The 24,491-nt window shown below is 46.2% G+C and overlaps 1 protein-coding gene across 1 annotated transcript in view; it reads right to left on the bottom strand.

Annotated features, from left to right (window-relative positions):
• Window positions 1–24,491, bottom strand: part of LOC138487547 (zinc finger protein 850-like) — a 387,415-nt gene that overhangs the window by 181,843 nt on the left and 181,081 nt on the right. Inside the window, exon 3 of the mRNA XM_069614030.1 lies at window positions 9,873–10,621. Within this exon, the coding sequence (XP_069470131.1) occupies window positions 9,873–10,621 (749 nt within the window). The remainder of the gene's footprint in view (window positions 1–9,872; window positions 10,622–24,491) is intronic.

The following is a 24,491-nucleotide window of genomic DNA, read 5'->3' as shown; positions in this document are numbered from 1 at the left end:
TGCTTCATATCTGGTACCTCTATCTCCAGTCACTGCACCACCTTTTCAGTGACATCGATCCCCTGTACTGCTTGGGCCCACTTTGGCAGTCAGAGTTTCAAGCAAAGGTCTAAGCTCTGATCAATAGTACAGTTAGATTGCTGCATGCTCTCGGCTAGTGAGGTGTTTATAGTAGCGGACTCCTTACCTCTGGAGCTTTCGATCTGCCTTTCATCATGTTGGTCATGCTTTTAGTGTAACCGGACAACTCTCCTTGCCACTGGCCAGTGCCTTGCATACTCCCAGGAGCTAGTGTTTAAAAGGGACAGACTCCCAGCTGTTAATCACATTGAGGCTCATTACGAGTACGGCGGTAGCCGTGCCGGTAAAAGTGGTAGGTTGCTGCCGGACCTGAATAACCGGCACCAGACTTGCCAGAATTACTGGAATTACCGGGGCATTACAGCCCCGGTGGTCTGGTAAATCCGGCGCTGGCAATTCTGTAAATCATGGGGACCGCAGAAACACCGGCACCATGTCGTAATGGTGCCGGTGTTTGTGTGCATCTCTGCGGGCAGGACGGTACCCGCCCTTGGAACTCGTAGTTTGCCGGTCCGGAAAACAGTGCCGGTACGGTTCTACCGGCACCCTTAATTCCGGACCGCAAACTTGTAATGAGGACCTTTGTGTCCATGTTGACAATGCCAACCAGAATGTGAAAATAAAATAAAAGCATTTGTATCCATGTTTGGGGGATAGAAACGCAAATGTGACAACCATGGTTCCAAGTGCTTTTGAGAATTTCACCCTTGGTTTGCTCTGTGTATTTTCACAGCCTTTCAGGAATTAAGGCCCGGCAGCATTCCGCAGGATATCGCCCGCTGTCCACCCCAAGCATTTCAGGATCCTCTCAACATCAAAGTGGCTCACGTCGCTGCAGAGGTTGTCCATACACACGACTCAAAGTTACTCCAGTACTGGGAGGTTTGTAACCCTATGTAGGGAGAGGGCCTCCCCTAGGGGATGCTCTAGTCCGTGCGGCGGCGACCAGGACTCCGAGCGGGTATGATCCCTGAGGATAGGCCCTAGATTCAGAGCTGCAGATCTACGGTGCTCTGGGGACTACCCGTGAGTGAGATGCATCGACTTGATCGGGTGGCTCCGTTTATCGGGATCCTCATTGGCCCCAGGATGGTAGCTGCCATTGTATCCGGCAGCTTTTGGGGCTCAGTTAATGAGCAGCCTGCTTATCTGCTGCCCCTCCGTGAGTGTCTGTGCGCCCCCGTGCCCCTCCGTGAGTGTCTGTGTGCCCCCTGCCCCTCCGTGAGTGTCTGTGTGCCCCCCTGCCCCTCCGTGAGTGTCTGTGCGCCCCCTGCCCCTCCGTGAGTGTCTGTGTGCCCCCCTGCCCCTCCGTGAGTGTCTGTGCGCCCCCCTGCCCCTCTGTGAGTGTCTGTGTGCCCCCCTCCCCCTCTGTGAGTGTCTGTGCGCCCCCTGCCCCTCCGTGAGTGTCTGTGTGCCCCCCTGCCCCTCCGTGAGTGTCTGTGTGCCCCCCTGCCCCTCCGTGAGTGTCTGCGTGCCCCCCTGCCCCTCCGTGAGTGTCTGTGTGCCCCCCTGCCCCTCCGTGAGTGTCTGTGTGCCCCCTGCCCCTCCGTGAGTGTCTGTGTGCCCCCTGCCCCTCCGTGAGTGTCTGTGCGCCCCCCTGCCCCTCCGTGAGTGTCTGTGTGCCCCCCTCCCCCTCCGTGAGTGTCTGTGCGCCCCCTGCCCCTCGGTGAGTGTCTCCGTGCCCCCCTCCCCCTCCGTGAGTGTCTGTGCGCCCCCTGCCCCTCCGTGAGTGTCTGTGTGCCCCCCTGCCCCTCCGTGAGTGTCTGTGTGCCCCCCTGCCCCTCCGTGAGTGTCTGTGTGCCCCCCGGCCCCTCCGTGAGTGTCTGTGCGCCCCCTGACCCTCCGTGAGTGTCTCCGTGCCCCCCTCCCCCTCCGTGAGTGTCTGTGCGCCCCCTGCCCCTCCGTGAGTGTCTGCGTGCCCCCCTGCCCCTCCGTGAGTGTCTGTGTGCCCCCCTGCCCCTCCGTGAGTGTCTGTGTGCCCCCCTGCCCCTCCGTGAGTGTTTGTGCGCCCCCCTGCCCCTCCGTGAGTGTCTGTGTGCCCCCCTCCCCCTCCGTGAGTGTCTGTGTGCCCCCCTGCCCCTCCGTGAGTGTCTGTGTGCCCCCCTCCCCCTCCGTGAGTGTCTGTGCGCCCCCTGCCCCTCCGTGAGTGTCTCCGTGCCCCCCTCCCCCTCCGTGATTGTCTGTGCGCCCCCTGCCCCTCCGTGAGTGTCTGCGTGCCCCCCTGCCCCTCCGTGAGTGTCTGTGTGCCCCCCTGCCCCTCCGTGAGTGTCTGTGTGCCCCCCTGCCCCTCCGTGAGTGTCTGTGCGCCCCCTGCCCCTCCGTGAGTGTCTGTGTGCCTCCCTCCCCCTCCGTGAGTGTCTGTGTGCCCCCTGCCCCTCCGTGAGTGTCTGTGTGCCCCCCTGCCCCTCCGTGAGTGTCTGTGTGCCCCCCTGCCCCTCCGTTAGTGTCTGTGCACCCCCTGCCCTTCCGTGAGTGTCTGTGTGCCCCCCTGCCCCTCCGTGAGTGTCTGTGTGCCCCCCTGCCTTCCGTGAGTGTCTGTATGCCCCCTGCCCCTCCGTGAGTGTCGGTTTGCCCCCCCTGCCCCTCCGTGAGTGTCTGCGTGGCCTCCGCCCCTCCGTGAGTGTCTGTGTGCCCCCCTGCCCCTCCGTGAGTGTCTGTATGCCCCCTGCCCCTCCGTTAGTGTCTGTGTGCCCCCCTACCCCTCAGTGAGTGTCTCTGCGCCCTCACCCTGCTTGCTCCCCCCCTCTTTTGCTCTGCGTTCCACCCCCCTTCCTGCCTCCTTCCCTTCCCCCTCCTCACTTCCATCCTCTTCTACTACCTTCCTACTCCCACCTTCTGTATTCTCCCTCCTCTCAGACTTCCCCCTCCTAGCACTTACTCCTATCATCTGTTCCGTGACTCTTGATAGCAGCTTGTCTGTCTCCCCTCCTCCCCCCTTGTTCTCTCCCCCCTCCCCTGCTTTTCAAATTTGTCACCGACATTTTTGCTCAGTAGCGTGCCTTGTTCTCCTTCCACCTCCGTCCCCTTGCCCCCCCTCCCACCCCACCTCTTGTTACCACCTGCACTGCGTAAATTGTCGTCAGACATAGTAATGTTACTGCTTGCTTTGTTCTCCTGCCTATCCATTACCTCTTGCCTTACTTGTTCTATGCACTTGCACTATCAGAAATGTCGACAGGCCTATTATGATAGTTATTTTTCACATTCTGTATTGTTTCAAGGACCTTTTGCTGAATGTGGCTGTATTTTCCTATGTCCCCTCCCTCCTTGAAGCACTTTGAAACACATTGTGTATAGGCGCTATATAAATAAACTATCATATCATATCATATCATATCATATCACATTTCTGGCCACTCCTGGTGATCCTCCAATCCCTTGGGAAGATTGGAAAGTTTTATTTTGTGGCATCAGGTTTTGAAAGGTTTTCAGATCAATGGACTTTTTCCACCCTTATGTGTTGTGTGGGGGCTGAGTCAGTTAGGGTAATTAAAAAATGGGCAGATATTAAAGATGGTGGGGCACAAGAAGGTGGGGGGTTGGTTTATATGGTAAAGCCATGAGGAAATTAGAGGCACAATATGGTAAGCAAGTACATTTTGTATTTGAGAGGTACACATTCTTTTCGAGGAGTTGGGGAGAGTGTTGACAATTTTGTGCTGTTTTAAGGGGATTATTGTGTTCATCCGAATTTAGAGGAAGTGAGGACGAATATATCAGGGAGGAAATGATGATGCAAATGTCCAACTCTAAAATTCAGGAGAGACTGTGGCAGGCTAAAAATCCCCCTGTAACTGAAGCACTCGATTGCAAAGGGTATTGAGTTAATGCAAAGAATGGTAAAGGAAACGTACAGATGGTGAAAAGTGGAGAGGTGGGTGGTGGGTGGTGACATTTTTGGGGGAAAACGAGGGTGTGTGCATTAAAGAAGGCTAGCAGACCTGGGGGTAAGAGTAAACATTTTCAACAGGGAAGCCATAAGGGGCATTGTCCCCGGTGTGCGTTTGAGAAACATGGCTTGAATCCCAATGAATGTCCAGCCATGAGAGGGAGATGTGGAAAGTGTGGCATGGAAGGGAATTTTGCCCAGTTTTGCAAGGTTAGTTCAAACCTGACTGTGGAGGAAATTGGAGTGAATGGTTAGGAGGCTGGCAAAAACGATTGGTCTAATAAAGTTGTTCACATTGTGGGGGAGGTGGATCTGCAGTGTTTTGTGTGGTGTGATATTCCACTAGATGATAGACACTTACATGGCATAGTATATGTGGCTAAAAAAGGAGACTGTTTATTAGGGTGGAAACATAAGGGAAAACTGTTGTTAGCACTGCGCCCTGGAAAGGAAAAGCAAGTATGCATGGTGGGAAGGAATGTTTCTGAATAGTTCATTGAGGAAATAGGTAAAAGATTTAGTAAAGTATTTCGCAGTGACATTGCGAGACTAAAGGGATATGTGCATACGATTCAGTTATTGGAAAATGCAACTCCTTGTGTGCATAAGGTGAGGTATCTCCCTTTAAATGTGAGGGAAAGGTTAAAATGGAGTTGAGAAATCTTTGCTTACAAGGGGTGATTAAACCGATAGAAAGCAGCATGTGGCTATCACCTATAGTGGTTACACAACGTCCTAATAGCAGGATTAGGTTATGTGTAGACCTGCATGGCCTGAATAAGAATATTCGTGTAAATAGACACACTTTTCCTAATCAGAGAGACATGTTATCCACAATGAAGGAAGCTAAATGGTATTCCTCTTTGGATTTATCTTCTGCATACCACCAGGTAGACCTCCATGATTCTTGCAAAGCTCTCACAGCTTTTATAACTCCCATGGGAGCCTTTCAATATAACAGATTACCATTCGGGTTAGCTTCTGCAGCATCTGTTTTTCAGAAGGTCATGGAAGATTTGCTGGAAGGGTTGGAGGGTGCCCGATGCTTCCAAGATGATATCTTGTTGGGGCAAAGAGTGAACTGGCACATGACACTTTGGTGGAAGATTTGAGGAGGATGGAGAAGGCTGGTTTGACTATAAAAAAGAGAAGTGTCAGTTTAAGGCACAAGGGAAGTTCCTGGGCCACATGCTTACTAACAAGGGTTTTGCGACTCGACTGGAAATGGTGGATGCCATCCTGCAGATCAAGTCTCCCACAAACAAGGATGAGCTAAGGTCATTTTTAGGTGTTATGGAATTGTATTCAATGTTTATTGAGAATTTCTCCGTGAAGTGTGCACTGTTGAGAGATTTGCTGAAGGGACTGAGAGAGTATGTATGGGGCAGGAGAGAAGAGGATACATTTAGGCAGATAGAAATTGAGCTTGCTAATGCTCCTACCCTTTATAAGTATGATCTAGTTTATGATACCACAGTTACTGTGGATGCCAGTTCTATGGGTTTTGGTGCTGTATTGTCCCAGTGCAGGAGAGGTGTGGAGGTGCCTGTGACCTTTGCTTCATGGTCTTTATTTGTTTATTTTTTTTGGCTGATAAACAACCTTTCAAACATGACACACAAATACATAAACATAAAATATATCTACAGTTTTCCATACATAGCAAAAGTAAAACACATAATTCAAATTAATGACATAAATAAAATGACTATATTTCTTAGTGTGGTTTGTTTACAGTGGATAACTTCATTCAATATCAATTTCATAATAAAAGGAAATAAAGCAACCTTTACAACCAAACATGACATCTGTTAGATTTGTTTTCCCAATTACTACTTAGACTCAACATTAACCATCGACAATACAGCGTCTAGATAGTGCAGTAACGCAATTCTAATTGCCAGTTTTCTACTAGTAAAAATTGCAAACTAAATTTCATTTTCGGTCATTGGAGCATACAAGCAAAATACTTTATGAAAATTGATGTTTCTCATCAATGTTAAAGCGGGACAACTGACAATCAGATGTTGTAATGTTTCTTTTGATTTTACGTCAAGACAAGAACGACAATGATTTAATTCTTTCGGAAGGGACCGCCTTCTCACCAATATTTCCGCTGTTGGTAGTAAATTGAATCTGAATCGCATGTACCGTTGTCTAATATACGGTGATGGAAACTTTAGCAAGTAATCTGAAATTACCCTGAGTTTTTTAGACCCAAATAATTGCTCATTGAAGTGTTTGTAAGTACAACATTTGGCTCTATTACAAATCCAATCATGCTGGAATAATATCAATGTTGCACGATCTGGATTCTCTAACAGGGTCTCTATTGATATACACGCATCCGATAGCGCATCCAATACATAACTTCGCCATTGAAATGGGAACGTATGTGCAGAGTTGACAAGATGATATGCAACTTTGCTTAAGATGTTATTCTTCTCGAGACCTAATAAACACTTAGTAATAAATTACACATTTTCCATAATAATTGTGCAGATAGTGATACTAGGCCCAGTTCAAATCGAATTATTGGTAGTGGAGTGCACTTTAGTAAATTCAACTCCGATTTCCAAAATCGTGCTTCACATAATTCCCAGATGTAATGCTTCATTGGTAACTTGGTTTCAGCTCCATACAACATGATTGGTACCACTTTGGCTTGATGAAACATCATGATATGTTTACATGGGAATTTACCATATTTAAATGCCAAAATGTTTGCCTGTGATTTAAGGGTTTGCAGTTTAAGATTCAGTGTTGTGATGTAATCTGAATCAGATAAAACGTTATATACCATTGAACCCAGATATTTATATTCAGAAACATTCAATAATGCCACATTTTGCAGGTGCCATCTAAAGCTCTTCTGGAAGGTAGTCCTGTTTCGACGACATGTAACAACCTGGGTCTTTTCCAAATTAATGACTACATTGTTTTCTATTGAATATGTGGATAAGGTGTTCAATAGATTTTGTAATCCACTGGAACAAAATTATATCATCCGTATATAACATCCATGCTATATGCTGACTACCCAATTTTGGCGCATCATTTACGACATTTGTTAACTGTTCACCTAAATCAAGAATGAAAAGATTAAACAAAAAGTAAGCCAAGATGCAGCCCTGTTTGAGCCCTCGCTCTGTGGAAATAAATGCAGATAGGAACCCTTCAATTGTTAGTCGAACTTGTAATGTTGTCTTAGTATGCAGTTGTTTGATTATAGAGATTAAAGATAGTGGACAACCATAGTGAGCCATTTTTTGGTAGAGTAGCTCACGGTCAACAGAATCAAAAGCCACCCGGAAGTCAACAAATGCAAGATACAGTGGTTGATTCCGGATGGCAAATTGAGATCTTAACATGTTTAGTGTCATGATGTTTGGAGAGGTGCCCCGTCCAGAGACAAAGCCTGATTGGAATGGATCTCTTTTCCCTAGATCTGTTGCCCATCTGTTTAAGTCCCTGAGAACAATTCGATTGAATATTTTCCCCGGGGCATCCAAGAGGGCAATGGGCCTGTAGTTTTCTGGATTAGATCTATCCCCCTTTTTGTAAATTGGGAGGATGATCGAATGTTTCCAAGACTTGGGAATTTTCTGTGTCTGAATGGTATTAGAGAACATATTATATAGTATTTCTGACCATAATTTAGGATATTGTTTTAACATATAATTAGATAAGCCATCTGGCCCAGGGGCTCTCGACTGGCTTGCTCTATTTATATAGTACTCAATGGCCCTCATTATGAGTCCGGCGGTAACCGAGGCGGTAAAACCGCCTGGTTACCACCGGACTCGTATTACCATTCATCCTCCATGACTCCCGGAATTACCGGGGCATTACCACCCCGGTGTCCCGGGAATTCCGGAGGCGGAATTGTGTTAATCCCCATTCCCATTGAGTCCCATAGGACTCAATGAGGATGGGGATCATGGAAACACCGGCACCATCTCGTGATGGTGCCGGTGTTTCCTCGTCCGCCTGCAGGTGGGCGGTGTTCAACCCGCCAGGCCAGACCTGGCGGGCTTGACGCCTCCACCTGCAGGAGTTGTGATCGCCCGGCATGGAAACAACGGTGGCGGCGGGTTTACCGCCACCGTTGTTTCCATACCGGGTGAGTTATAATGAGGCCCAATGTCTTCCTTATCAAAAGTTAAGCAAAAGTTGTCAGCAATTTGCACTGGGTTAATATGATGTTCGGATGCTGGCGGCTGATAAAGATTTGTATAATATTTGATCCAGTCAAATTCTGACACATTGTTAGATTGATACATAATTTGATGTCCTGCACTAGATTGATTGCTGATGGCCCATATCTGTGCTGTGTTCTTCCCTGCCAAGGCACTTAACATGGTTGCACCATCATTTTGATATAAGGAAGCTTTATGATGTTGTAACCAATTTTTATGCCTTGTTTTAATCTTGGTTAATACTATTCCTCTAATATAAAGCAGAGGTTTTATTGCTTGGTGTTTTTTCGAGCAAAACATAGTTTTTGCTATTTCTACTTCCTTGTTACACACATGTAAGGTCTGAACCCTGTTGACCTTTTGTTTTGTCCTTTTGAATTGAAATAATTGCATTAGATCATGATATCAAATTTCATCATGCTGGTTTTCGCTTATTTTGGTTAACTCTAGAGCATAAAAAGGATTGAATCTTTTTAAGGAGATTTCACTCCATCTCAATCTATTGCCTCCAGTGTTAACTGTTACAAGATTAGCCGGACATGTATTTCTAGAGTCAATCGATAATTCTTTTACCTGCCAATTCATTATTAAACAATTATGGTCACTCAGGGCCGTAGACTGAATACAAAATGTTGTGACATCAGCAATCATCTCCTGATTGACATAGATATAATCGATATTTGCTGTTGCCTCACCTCCATGCCATGTTGGGTGAGGGGGTATATCATATATGAATGTGCCGTTTAACATTTGTAAGTTTTGTGATTTAACAAAATGGTTCCAAGCTCTGAGTCTAGTAGTATGCACGAATTTCCCTAGACAATGTAAGTTGAGATCCCCTGCTATAATGATACAGGATATGGTGTTATCTAGACATGCTAAATCCAATAAGCGTGCCACATCTCTCATGAAGATGTTATAGGAGATACCGACAGGAGTCCAATAAGTGTTTATTAAAGCATATGTTACGGTGCTTATTTATAATTTTACCATTTGCAGAAAAGGATTAGGAGATATCCAATTCTCTGATTTAAAAGATGAATTTTGTCTCATGGCTATTAGAAGCCCAGAAGTAGGTCTACCATAATTTGATTTTTGAGCTGGATTCAAATAGACATCATATCTGTCCCAAGTTGGAGCTGTGATAAGAGATGTCTCTTGAAACATTGCTATATCAGCATTTCCCAAGTTTGAATTTCAACTATTTATTAAATGATGGAATCCTCTCGTGTTCCAACTAATGAGAGAGATTGTGTTTTGCTCCGTAGGGTTGCTAGTTAATGCATGGTTTGACACTTCCAAGGTTTCCTTGCATTAGATTCTTGCAAATTCAAACCAGCATTGTTTAAGCTATCACACTCTGTACTAGACACACACAATGAAGGATGTTATAGAGGTTTAGGCAATGTGACTTAAGATATTGAATTATTCACATTTATGATAAATCCCATTTCATACAGCTGATTTTTCGCTAGCCAAATGGTATTGAGAACAACTCTCGAGTTTATCCATAGTCTGACCGATGAGAGGACTTGAGGATCCTTAAATTCAACCAATTGAATGTCAACAGAATTAATGTCCTCCAACTCAGATATTTCAGAGAGAATTGTCAAGGTGGACTTTCGATTCAAGTCATATTGGACACAGGGAGATGAACGACACAACAGAACTAATTAGTGCAAAGCTGGTCGTTTCACATTCACCGTTGAAGGCTTTTTAGCTGGGATCCAATTAATTGAGTAACATTGGTAGCTGAAGCTCCCTGGTCTTTCAAAACGGTTGATTTTGCAATAGCGGTTTCTATTAGGCGATAGATTTCTGAAGCTAACGTTGATATTATACTCAAATTCCGAGGTTCAGAAGTTGAGCTCGTTACATTTGGTGCAATTGACAGCGATTTATGCACTTTATCAAGCTGTGGCTCCATTATAGCTATGGGTTGTGAGGGAGCTTGTGGCATGACACATCCCTGAGATTCATCTAGGTTTCGGGGAGCTACATATGAAGATGCTGATGTGTTTTCCAATTGCTGTGGATGATGCTCTTGTTGGTGGGACCTTTGCTCAGAGTCACAGTAAGTGAGATATTTCTGAGAGGGTTGGGCTGTCATGTAGGCATCGACAGCATGTCTAATCTCTTTTCTGTGCATTTCACGAGTCTGTTGTGAGGTTCCCGCTGGAACAGTAGGATAATCATCTTGATGTTTGCATGTATGATCAGATGGAATCTTGGTAGATGCAGTACCAGTATTGTTCATTTTAGTGACAATCTCAACTGAGTCATCAGTAGAGCCCTGTGTAGAAGAATTTAGAATAGAATTGCTTTTGCCAATGTTTTTATGTGCCTGAACCTGCAACAGGTATTTCTTAAAGATCGCCTTTGAAGATAATGTTCCAGTTTTTTTAGATGGCAATGTTTTCATGGTCTTTGTCTCCAGTAGAATTGGGATATTCTACCATTGAAAGAGAAAGCTTGATGTGTTATTGGGCATCAAACTATTTTAAAAAGTATTTGTGGGGCATTCTATATACTATCTGGAGTGATGACAAAGTGTTAGCTCATTTGTGCACCACTTGAGGATCTGGTTTAGCTGCCCCTAGGATTGCAAGGTGGTTGTCGGCCCTCCAAGGTTTCAATTTTGATGTTACATTTGTTCCGGGAAGTTGCAACCCGGTAGCAGAATGTTTGTCTAGATCCCAAAGCAAGGGTGTAATGATCAATGATGAAATTGGAGAGGAATGGAATGCCCAGGTGGGGAGCATGGTAAAAGATGCATTTTCAAAGGATTCGTGGTTAAAATGCATTGAAGAGGATTCTGACTTGAAGAATGCCATAATGTGACAGATCATGGGTGGAACTTGGGTGAGGGGGTTGGTTCCCCTTTTTCCAAAATAAGGGAGGAGTTGTGTAACTCACAGTGGGGTTTGATGAGCAGTGAGCAGTTCATTCCCCCTTTGCCTTTATGTAGTGAACTTGTCAAACGTGCTCATGCAGGACATTTAGGCAAGAGCATGACCAAAAGGAGGTCGAGGGCACATTTATCGTGGCCAAGCATGGACTCGATGGTTGAGAGAGAAGTGGGTTGTTGTGTTCCACGTTCCTCTATTGACAAGTCTCTGAAAAAAGGGAAGTGTGGAGATCCCAGAATGAGCACGGGAGAAAGTTGCCATTGACTTTATGGACCCTATGAGTATACTGATATGATATGATAGTTGACAGCTATTCAAGGCAAGGGTGGGAACAAGGGAAAATACAGGCCATGAACAGTAAGGATGTGAAATTAACTATTGTACTCGGCCTGACGACATTTCAGATAGTGCAAGAGCTAAGACATAGATTAGGAAGGGAGGGGGAGAGTGGGAATGAAATGGAAATGGACAGGCCACTACCGTACGAGGCCTGACAACATTTCTGGTAGAGCCGGAGAAAACAAAAGGAGACGGAGTGGGGTGCATAAAGGTAGGGTAGGAACAAACAAGTGACTATTGTAATAGGCCTGACGACATTTCAGATAGTGCTGAAGGGGTTTGGGAGGAGGAAAAAACACGAATGGGTGGGGAGGAGACAGATGAGGTTGCTATCATACTAGGTCCAGGGAGAATTCTGATAGAGTAAGTGCATAGAAGAAAGTAAGGGGAGGACGGGAGGAGATAGGAAAAGGGAGAAAGGGAGAGGAGGAGAGAACAGAGAGTAAGCAGTCAAAAAGAGTGGAGAAGCAAGAGGAGAGAGTGAATACAATTGCAGAAGTGAGTAGTAACACATAACGTTGCAAGCCTGGATACAAGATGAAGATGGGAACAGCATGATTCAGGGCCACCATGAGAAAGAGTGACGCACTGTGAATCAAAGAAGTCCATGAAAGTCAAATCCAGCATTGGCCACAAGACGGTGATGGTGAAACCAGAATGTATCAGGTTGGGATCAGATTGTAGATTTGCTGTTGTCATGGTAGACTATGCATCAAGATGGTTCGAAGTTGAATTTGGTCCTACAATATCCACTAAATGTGTCTTAAATTTCATGAAAAAACCTTTTTTCAAGAGAGTGTTATCTTCTGAAATATGTAGATATTTGGAGAATCATCATATTGAGAATCGTCGAACAGCACTATATAACCCTAAGGCAAATGGTTTAGTCAAAAGAGTAAATGGCATTATCAAGGAGACAATTCATTTGGCCTTTGAAAATGGCATGGCATGGAAGGATTGTGTGCAAGAAGTGTTAAATGTGTATAGGGATACCCCACATGTTCTAACAGGGGTTTCTCCTTTTGAAAGGATGAGGCAGGTTTATGTGCTCTCAAATGTGCCCTCAGTGATTATGTGAAGAAGAAGGGTCTCTTTTTACACGTAGTGTTCCCAGTTGTAGGGGTCGGGTGTCTGTTGGTAATTTAGTACGTATCAAAAAGGGTGTTGGCATTTTTTTGATCCTATAAGAGTAATTAAAGTTGGGAGCAAACATATTGTGACGAGTGATGAAAGAGATGGAGTTTGGACAGGATTCCCTTGTATCGGGTAGTGGACAACATGACAGTGGAAAGGTGTGAGGCCAACTATACCAATGAAGGTATGAGGGATGGTATCACGAAGAAACTGATGTTGAGAGTTCTACACCTGCTGATGGAGAACTACAAGACCCGGTGGCTGGAATTGAGGGAAATCTGGGGAGTGTTGAAGGTGAGCAGGATGTGGAAGACATTGTGGTGGCGAATGCAAGATGTGGGTGGAGGAGGAGAGTCCCTATGAAGTTTGCAGATTATGAAATGTCGAATATACACTTGCCGTCACTTTACATTATTTTCCTTTTATGCACCTGCAGGATGTAAGGAGGGGCATATGTCATATTCATTCTCTTGTATGGGCGTTTGGGATGGCATTCTACGTTCCAATTCAAATTACAGCACAAGCACACCAGCAAACTTTTTAATTCCGTTGTTGTTCCTCAGCACACGTGCATGTTGGGGTTTTGTTTGGAATAAACTCCTAATTACCGGACATCACATTATTGGATTGGCCATTCTATTATTTAGAAGGTTACCACAATTTCTTTATCTGCTACCTTGGAACACATTCGCTTAGGATTTTATGAAACCTGTTGGTGTCGAATGTCCCTATAAATCCATTCCTGACTCATAAAGAGGAGGGTGCAGCACATTGATTACTCTTCACGCACCAGTCCTGCTCTGCCAGCCCAAGTGTCTTCACATCCTGTGTTTTTGAGGGGCCTAAATAAATCTAGGATATGTTGGGGTACTGAAAACAGAATTGAATTGTTGTTTTAGAAGCAGTCATTCTTGTACCATCAATCAAATCCATGTCACAGATTACAATTCAGAAAAGACTGTCCCATTTATACATCTGGGTGCGGGGTTAGAGAGTGCCCGATTGAATATGAAGATAATAACTAAACAGAATAGCTATGTAATCAACCTCGTAGCTTCTACATCACAAAATTGAATTGCTTTAAAAATCAAGAATCCAAGTGTATATCATTTTCTTTTAAACTTTTCTTTATTAGGCACTTGGTGAGCATGAGGTACAATTACCATATTGATCCTATAGCCCATTATAATGACAAGCATAAAGAAAATGCTCCTTGAAAGTCTTGGCAGGTGTCTTTAGGATGGCAGCTGCTAAGGGACCATAGGAACATACTATTCTTCATTGTTATTAGGCCTTATTACGTCATTCAGCCAGGTCGTTGGCACAGGAGGTTCTTTCTAAGTCCAACGCATCAGAAAGGCTCTTGCAGCCAGCAGAAGCCCCAAGTTGGGAAATCTCCACTGCACTATGGAAATCTTGCCCGTGTAACCCAATAAGCATTCTTGCGCTTCAAGGTGTAGCTTCTGGTTTGGTTTGTCTTAAAGAGCCTGGCAAACCTCGGGCCAATACCCACGCAGTCTGGGGCAATCCCACAGCCTATGTAACAAGGAAGCATGCAGACAGCGGCACCTCAGGCATTCCTTGGCCATATCCGGCCGAAACATATCAAGTCTAGCTGGAGTGTAGTACAGCCTACTAGAATTTCAAATTCAGAGAGACACCTTTAGTCAAGCAGCATATATCCCATAATGTAAGAATGAGGGCCTTACACCAGACGATTTTTATATCTTTGTCCGTGGAGGGTGCCACTGCGACCATGCTCCAGAGGGGGAGACATTTATCATATGGGGAGGGGACTTTCAATCTCTGATTTAACCTACCCCAGGCCACCCGGATTGCACCCACCGGGGCCAGTGGATCTGAGCATTGATATGCATTGCTTGCAAGCAGTAGCACTAAGGGTGAAGAGCCCACCTGTAATTGTTCCAATCCGGCATTTGTGGAGTGTCCGGCTGCTAAGCCACCCAAAGAGTAACATAATATATCTGTGCTGACAGGAAATATGGCTTAAAATCTGGGTCAGTGAGTCTGCCCGCTTCATACAGGTGGGCTAGGTGTCTCCATCGCATACAAACCTGTCCACCATTCATGCCCTGATGCCTGCGGGCCCCGGCACAATATAAGCAAAAAAACATAAGCATGAACAGAGAAAGGATGAGCATATTCCAGCAAGGTCAGGGAAAAAAGCACAGGCAGCCCACATTCGGATGTTATGGAAAAAGTATAGAAGTTTGGGCAATATGACAATTTTTTATCAGAGATAACCTCCAGGCAATTGACAGTGGTATGTGACCCCATCTCCGAAGTTTGGCTTTCAATTGGGACGTAGTTTACACCATGGTGGTAAAGTTGCCGTAATTACCGCCTGGGTCGTAATGACCCCCATTGATATTAGCGCACGTGGCCGATCTTGGAAAACTTCTTTGACCGATTGGGACTATTGGTCTCTTAACAGTCGCTCTGCAAGTGACACTCCAGCTAAATGCACTTGGGTTAATGGGAACAAATATGCCACCCTTGACTACTTTTGGGTTAATTCCCAAAAGCTTAACCATATTGTGGACTTTGTAGTACATGACCTTAGAGGGAGTGACCATCTTCCCATTTGTGCCAAATTTCTTTTTGATGTTGGACATAGGGCTAACTATGGCCCGACTAACATTGATGTCAATAATGGAGGCAATCGTCTCAAGTGGAAAGTTAGCAAATGTAAAAAAATGTCTACTCGAGTAATGAAATTGTGGCATGAGTTAACCACTACTAAATCTAATGTTAATCCTGACGAGATTGAGCAAGCCATTAGAGCCTTAGCAGTTGAAGTAGCTGCAGTACCTGTGTCTGTGGTGGTGGTTTCTGGTAAAAAATACCTCTAGACTATTTGATAGTGAACTTAAAACTATGAAATTTATTTATAGACGTGCCTTTACGTCATTTGAAAAACCAGAAACTTTCATCCACAATGTATTTGGTACAAAATACGCGTTTGACGAATAATTATAACAACTGGTAGAAACGCAGAAAACATTCAAATTTAAATATTAAATGGCAAACTGTGTTTGGGATTCTCCAGAGGACTGGGGTCTCAATAGTCTGGAGACTGCCCAGTACTGCTCGCATAGATACCTCCCAACTATTGGTTAACCCAGTGAGCGAAGAAAATTGGTCTACATATGTTACAGCTATTATGTTTGCCGCTGAGTGTCATCCTTCAGCAGAACATAATCTATTGACGTCGCCTCTTGTGTATACTAGAGCCACTAGTGTAGAACTAATTTGGAAACTTAGTAATTCCCGAGCTCCTGGCCCCAATGGTCTTGCTTCATTGGTGGTAAAGCATGACCCTTTTCAGTGGGCTCATGTGCTCTGTTTACTATTTAGATAAAATGTGTGCCCAATGTATTGTCCCTAACTCCTGGAAAACTGCAATTATTATCCCAGTATATAAATCTGGAGCCAGAGAGCTGCCAGTTAATTACTGCATGTTATCAATCTTAGCACCACCAATAAGATCTTTTCAGCTATCGCACTTGGCCACCTACTAAGCTGGGCCAAAATCAACTCTATTTTGCACCCGCTACAAACTGTCTTTAGGGTTGGTACTAGTACCACCCACAATATACATCTTCTTGATGCCATGACATCTCGAGCAAAAATAGTTGGTAATCCTTCAATCTATGTAACATTCATAGACTTCAAAGCCGCATTTGACAGCGTTAATCGATCTATGCTGTGGGCTCTACTTAAAGAATTAAAGTGTCCAATATGGCTAATTGATATTTTGAGAGCTCTTCACACTGATAACACTGTTCAGGTTTGTTTGGAGAACTATGGCTGAATTACCAAACCCATTAGCGTCAACAAAGTTGTCAAGCAAGGCTGTTTATTAGCTGCTTTTCTTTTCAATGTTTACTTTTCTATGTTGATAGGTCACCTAAAAACTAAGGCAAACTGTCCAGCAAAATTTGGTAAAGAACTAATCAAAGCCATGTTATATGCTGATGACCTTGCAATTGTCGACCACACGTTCTCAGGCATGAAGACTTTTCTGGGAGAACTGGGTTTATTTGCGACTGAATATTCATTAACCGTCAATCTTAAGAAAACTCAAACTATGCTTTTTTCATCTAAGCTTATCTATCGACCATAAATGGAGGTGTCTTGGGGTACAATTGAGTATGCCTGCAGCTACAATATCTTGGCATTATGTTTAGCAGCCTAGGCGGATTTGATCTACTAATTAGCATTAGTACCCGGCACGCGCGGATGAACAGAAATACTGTGCGGTGATTGGCTCATTTGCGAGCCATAACACACGGTATTCCCGTCCACGCCGTGCGTGCCGGGTTCTCTGTTTCCGGCGAGGGGCGTGGCAGCCCCTCAGCCAATTAGGCGGCTAGAAATGGGGCAATCCCCGCTCCGAGCCTCCCCATGGCTGGAGGCTTCCTTCGTCCCCCGCCGGGGACTCAGGTAAGATTTTTTTTTTCCCAGTCTTTCCTGCCTCCTCCCTCCCCACCCCACTTATCTTCTATCCCGCGGTCTCCGGCGGGGGACGATGGAATCCTCCAGCCATGTGGAGACTCCCAGCGGGGCCATCCACGCTCCAAGCCTCCAAATGGCTGGATGCTTCCCTCGTCCCCCGCCAGAGACTGCGGGATGTTTTTTTTTCCTCCCCATCCCCTCCCTTCCGCCCTCTCGACCCCACTTACCTTCTTTTTTCTTCTGGTCTTGGAAGCGAACGCGCTAGGAACACTTCTGTTCCCAGCGCGTCCGCTCCCGATGGCGGACATGGAAAGGGAAAACGGACTACGTTTTCCCTTTCCCGTCGGCCATTATTTTTGCAGTTTTTATTTCTTTTCTGTTCCGAAACATGTTTTGGAACAGAAAAAAAACAATTAGTACCCCGGTCTCACGGGCCGGGGTACTAATGGCAAAAAGCCCCTCGGTGGCGGGCCAATACCGCGGGCACCGCGGGCATTACCTGGGGAGGTATTGGCCCGCCACCTCGTGGCTTATTGCCACAGTAAGACTCGGCTGGCTAAGCAGATAACGATATTAATTAAGAATTAATTTTGTTAATCATCATGCAGGATATTCTTTAATGGGAATTATTTTGCTGTACAAACAATGGTTAATCCCTGTTGTCACCTATGGTCTTGAAGCCATGTCTATGGTAAATTTATTTTGGCTTGACAAAATCGAAGGCTTTTTTTGGCGTAACATTCTGGCTGTACCTCCCTCTTGTCCAATCCAATACGTGAGGGCCGAGCTTGGCCTTCAGTCTCTTAAATCTATTGTGCTGCAACACCGTGGCCTATTAGTCTTGAAAAACCAATGCAATCCTTTGAGTGACCTTTTGCGATTGATTGGTCTAAATATGAGGTTCAATGAATTTGGAGTTTTGGGTTGGGACAAACGGTCCCCTGCGCACAGGTTCAGTCTGTGGTATTGGTCTTGCCTGCAGCCTGACACATGGTTTGTCTGGGAACCAAAACTCCAGGGTTCCCAAGAGGTTTGGTACTGGGTGGGGTGAGAAACCCTTGTTTGGTGTGGGCGCTGGCAGTTGGTGGAGCATTACAAGCCTGGCACCTTGTGCCGTGTGTGGTGAAACAAAAAAGCCGAGGTGCGTTTCGACCGTAGTCTTTATCAAGGCAGAAAGATGATTGAGTAGGCTTTTGATGGAGCAGGTTGGCAGGTCACCCTGAGTAGGGTACTTGATGGAAGCTGGTTAGCTCATCTGTGTCTGGGTTAATTTGTCCGATCCGAGTGGTTCCAGCGCTGGAACCACTCGGATCGGACGAATTAATCCAGACACAGATGCCAGACTTGTAATGCTCTATCAGTACATTAAACTAATATGTACAATAATAACTCAAGATTGATGTGTCAATAATTTTCAACAAGTACCAAGAGTCTCACATTAATTGGACAACCACCAACTGCCAGTGCCCCCACCAAACAAAGGTTTGTCACCCCACCCTGGTCTAAATATGACTAACATGAAAACTCCTGATATATCAAATAAATTTGCCCAATCTTGCGTCACATTGTTTTTTTACCTTGGTTGGGACTTGGAGCGGAGTTGTTGCAGCCTCTACGAGACTGTCAAACCCACCTTTAAACACAAAGTACGACTTAATGACTGGGTGGCAACAAATCGATCGAATGCACGAGTTGCATAATTATCAATATATTAAAGGCATACAACATACTTACCTATGCACCCAGTTATACCTTACGTGCTGTCCTGGTCCACAAATACATACATTTTGCCTACTTATGAGAATCAACCAACTATATGTGCGTGCGACCCATGGCACCCAATGGAAATTAGCTAAAGATTAACGCCATTGTCAGGTATGTAATAACCATGAAGTCACTGAAACAGTGAGACATGTTTTGACTAATTGTAGGACAATGAAACCTTTTTATGTTTTTTACTATCGCTGCTATGTTCATAATTGGGAATTTATATCCTCTGACCACTTTTGGCAGCAATGTACGAACGGTATACCGTCATTTCATCGCTGCACTTTTCAACGCAGGGATTTTAGCCACGATTTTTTTTTTCGAAAAAAAAATCATCTAATTTTTTTGGGGGTACATTTTTTTAACAAATGGGTTTGGGTGTTCGGGATGTAAAAAATTTAACAAAAAAAAAAAAGAAAGGGGGTAACCCCCCCCCCAAAAAAGGTTACAAAAATTAGATGTTTTTTTCGAGAAAAAAAAATCGCAGCAAAAAACCCCACAATGAAAAGTGCGGCGATGAAATCACGTAGAACGGTACGAACTCTGCATCTGACGCCTTCTTAATAGCTCTGTATCGAGCATGGACTGTGGCTAAGATTTTTTTGGAAGCGAAAAGTGACCACTGATTTGTCATTTTTATGACAGATGATTATTCTGTAATGGAATTTAATGTTATGCCTCATGAATAATTGGGTGATGAAGCATGTGTTATATGTTTTGTACATCTTCTTTTATTGTATTTTCTATTTTTCTATTTTTCTATTTTGTACCCTATGTATATTTATAGTTATTTGTTGTGTTGATAGTTGTATAAGTTCTGTGAACTAAATAACAACTGAATAAATACATTAATTAGTCCTAGCTCATATCTAATCACTGATATCTGTACTCCATTTGGTAACCGTAGTACCCTCCTCCAAAATGTACCCTCTAACATAGCCCATATTTTCCATGACAGGGCCAAAAATGTCTCAGCACTGTATGTTAAAATGGGGATCACCTTAGATGTATAGAATGCCTACAGGAAGCATAGAAAACCTTCCAAATTATGTATCTATCAAGGTCCCCTGTGCAGTGAAATGTTTTGTTTTAGCTTTCTGTTCTAAATTCCGATGGTTATCATTTATACTGGAGTTGATGTAAGTGCCCAAATAAGTTGTCATGTTTACTTGTGTTAAAGCTTCATTGTTCACATACCATTTGAATGAAGATTTTTGGTTACCCCTTAATGAGCGTCAAAATATTTGTCTTTCCCATGTTTTTTTCTAAACCATTCTTGGACATATATTGATGTAGACAATTTAATCTATGCTGCAGACCAATAGGAGTTTGAGCGTAAAGTGTCCAAGCCAAAGGCTGCCCATTCATTTTCGCATGAAAGGCAGGAGTTAATTCTAGGGTCTCGTTCAGATCAGACATAAACAAGTTAAACAAGATCGGGGCCAACGGGCATCCTTGTTTCAGCCCTCTATAAGTTCTTATTTTATCTTTTGTGGTTCTGCCTTTTTTGTTTAGTGAGGCAAGAAGTAATAGAAGAATAATGAAGGATGAATCCTCTATAATACCCAACTCGCCCTAAAAAGGGTCTCAGATCATTCTTGGTTTTGGGTACTGAGGTTTCCTGGAAAGCTTTCACCTTTTCACTTTGGGGTTGTACGAAGCCCATTTCCCACAAAACAACCGAGGTACCTGACTGCTGATTGTACCAAGTGACATTTTTATGTGTTTGCGGTAAGGCCGGCCTTCCTCAATGCTCTGATGACTAAATAGAGATGGTGCATGTGTTCTTTCCATGTCCTACTATGAATGATTATATCATCGATACAAGCTCCACATAAAGATGAGTATGGCTGAAGTGCTTGGTCCATTAACCTTTGAAATGTGGCTGGTGCTCCGTGAAGTCCAAAGGGTAACACCTTGAATTGGAATAGTCCAATAAGGGCAGAAAAGGCTGTTTTGTCCCCTTGCCTCCCGGATTAACGGGTACTTGCCAGTAAACCTTTGTCAGATCAATCATGGAGAGAAAACAGCAGCTCCCAATTGATCAATCAGGACGTCTATCCTTGGCATAGGATATCTGTTGAACTGGAATACCATGTTTACCAAAGAAATCAGGATGTGAGATCATCGTACAGCTGTGGTATTTTGGAGAAATGTATTTAATCTCAAAACAATCTATTTCACACATACAGGGTAATTCATAGAATTCATAACACAAGTGGCGCACACGGCTGGCGCACAGTGTGTGCGTGCGATAGTCTGCGCCAGCCGCGTGCGCCAAAATCCATTTCCGCGCACCGTGTATTCATGGATTTTAACATCCATTGCCAGCCGTGGCGCAGAGTGGCGCAGCGACCCTGCAGCAGTGCCAGTTACGCCCCCATCCCCTCCCCTACAGCGCACAAATCCCGTACATGGCGCACAGGCCCCCAACCACGAAAACGCCTGCAAAACTTTGTGCGCACCCCTCCGAATACACGTACCCCGCAGCCCGGGGAGTCTCACACGCGATTCGAGCAGGGTATGTGTATAACTGGAGTTGCGGGAAGTTTCACATGCGATAGGCACTGTGCGAGTGGGGTACGTGTATTACTGGAGTTCGCGGGAAGTTTCACATGCGATTGGAGCGGGGTACGTGTATTTCGGGGGTACGCAGGAATTTTCACATGCGATAGGCCCTGTGCGAGTGGGGTACATGTATTACTGGGGTTCGCAGGAAGTTTCACACGCGATTGGAGTGGGGTACGTGTATTTCGGGGGTGCGCGGGAATTTTTACACGCGATAGACTCTGTGCGAGTGGGGTACGTGTATTACTGGGGTTCGCGGAAAGTTTCACACGCGATAGGCCCTGTGCGAGTGGGGTACGTGTATTACTGGGGTTCGCGGGAAGTTTCACATGCGATTGGAGCGGGGTACGTGTATTTCGGGGGTACGCAGGAAATTTCACACGCGATAGGCCCTGTGCGAGTGGGGTACATGTATTACTGGGGTTTGCAGGAAGTTTCACACGCGATTGGAGTGGGGTACGTGTATTTCGGGGGTACGCAGGAAATTTCACACGCGATAGACCCTGTGCGAGTGGGGTACGTGTATTACTGGGGTTCGCGGGAAGTTTCACACGCGATAGGCCCTGTGCGAGTGGGGTACGTGTATTACTGGGGTTCGCAGGAAGTTTCAACGCAATTTCGCTGTCAGAGCGGGTACGTGTATCCAGTGGGGTGCACGGGGAGTCCCACACGTGAATTGGCAGTGTGGGTCCTCCCAGGTGTGCCCTCTAGCCCCTCCACGGCCCCTGCAGGCAACCCACACCACAGGGGACTACCCTGCACCCCTGGGCATGCCCCCCAGCCAGCACACATGCCACCTTCCACTAGTGATCACCAACTCATGTCCCCCAGCACCCCCCCAATCCCCATCAGTGTGGGTCACCTGTCAGCAGGGCCCGACTCATGTCCCCCAGCACCCCCACACTCCATCAGTGTGGGTCACCTGCCAGCAGGGCCCGACTCATGTCCCCCAGCACACCCACCCCCCATCAGTGTGGGTCAACTGCCAGCAGGGCCCGACTCATGTCCCCCAGCACCCCCACGCCCCATCAGTGTGGGTCACCTGCCAGCACGGCCCGACTCATGTCCCCCAGCACACCCACCCTCATCAGTGTGGGTCAGGGCCCGACTCATGTCCCCCAGCACTCCCACCCCCCATCAGTGAGGGTCGCCTGCCAGCAGGCCCCGACACATGTCCCCCTGCACCCACATCATGACGATCCTCAATCATGGGCCTTATGGCCCCCCACATCACACCCCACGCCACCCCAGTCCAAAGACACAACCAAGTATTACATCCACCCACATAGAAATGGCCATTACATCATACAACCCAAATGGCAAGTATGTACATGAACACATGTCTGTCACACACACACACAATGGGTGCAAGTGAATGTGAAAACCCAGATCATGACATGCATGAAACCAATGAGTGAATACCACACATCGAAGTATGAAACAAAAATGTATTGAACACAAAATGAATGGAATCAAAAGAAAACACACAATAATGGGAATAAGAAATAAAACGCAGCATGTCCGGAAAAGAATAAAAAATATGAAATCAGAATCCAAAGAAATCCAAATGAAAATGTGTCCAAAGTCTCAGTCCAGCAAAGCAAATCCAAGGGAAAAAAATAAGTGAAATACATTGCTCCATGGTGAAATAAAAAAAAAAAAGACAAATCCACTGTTCAACTATATACAAATCACCAATCCAGGGTCCATGAGCCCAACAAATTAAATGAAACCTACAAAAAGACTATCTAATAAAGAACTATATACAAAAACGTGGTGCATTGTCCAAGCGCCCCAAAATAAACAAAAACAGAAAGGAAACCTAACACGATCTAACTATATACAAGGGCGGCGGGCAAGTCCTGCAGCTCACTCTGTGCTGTCCCGGGCCAGGGCATCATCGAACTCCATGTCGATGTCCCGGAGGCGGGCCTCTGCCCTAGCCCGAGGTCTCGCAGGGAGGCACTCATGGCCTGTTCCAACTCCCTGCGAGTTGCCTTGAGCCACTCTGCCCGCCTCAATGCCCAAAGCATGGAGAACTCCGCCCTGACCATGGTGAGCAGCGCCTCTTCCGCCCGCTGCCGCTCCGCATCTATCCGCTGGCCCAACCGCTGCCACACAGAAGACACTCCCATTCCTGGGTCCGCCTGCCCTCTGGCCGATACCTGCCCCTCCGATGTCGATGGCCCTGAGCCATCATTGCTCCCACCTAGAGCCTGCTGCTGCTGTCCATGTGCCCTGTCCGATGATGCCTGCACATTCTCCATCAGCTGGTCTCCAGTTGTGGTGTCCACCCCTGCCGGACCGCCGACTCCCGATTGTGGCAGGGATGGGATCTCCACCAAGTTGGCTGTGTTGGTCAGGCCAGGTCCACAGAGGGCCCTGGTGGAATCTGAGCCGGAAGACGGTGTGGAGAACGACTGGCGCATAGTCTCCACAGAGGAGGAGAGGTCTGCCAGAGTGCGCGACACATGTAGGAACCCACCGACCAGGGCCCCTCCCAGCAGTGCCACGTCATGCCGCTGCTCTTCGTGATGGCGTGCGTTCTCCACCCAGGAAGAACGCACGTCATCGCGAATGACACGCGTGAGCAACGCGACATCAACCAGGATGGAGCCCATACGGTTGCGGGACCCCTCGTCCGCAGGTAGTGGAGAGGCAGATGTCATGGCACTCTCCCCTACCTGCGGACGGGCCTGGGACGGGTCCTCCCTGCTGGTGCATGGTGGTGCAGTCACAGGGTCAAGGACAGCGACATGCACAGGCCCCTCCGCGGTGACCTGTGCTGCCTCCTGACCCTGGCCCTGGACTGCACCACTTGCACCAGTGGTACTACCCCCACCAGGCCCCATGTGCGGCTCAGTAGGGGGCTCCTCCTCCTCTGTGGAGACCACCAACCTGGATGTCTCCACACCGTCTTCCACCATTGGAAGCCCCTGTGGGGGCTCACCCGGTCCTTCCGCTACAGCCGTAGTGGCAGACGCAGCACCAGCCCCCTCGCTCCCGGATGATGGAAATTCCTAAGAGGGTGGCTGGGCCTTGCGTCGCAGCCCGGTGGAGGCATCCCCGCCGCTTGGCTCCACAGCGCCGTCTCCGCCCTCTTCTTCACTTGACGCTGCGTAGAGG

Source organism: Ambystoma mexicanum, chromosome 9 (assembly GCF_040938575.1).
Source record: "Ambystoma mexicanum isolate Mex_15411 chromosome 9, UKY_AmexF1_1, whole genome shotgun sequence".
NCBI lineage: Eukaryota > Metazoa > Chordata > Amphibia > Caudata > Ambystomatidae > Ambystoma > Ambystoma mexicanum.
This window is presented reverse-complemented; position numbering and strand designations above follow the sequence as displayed.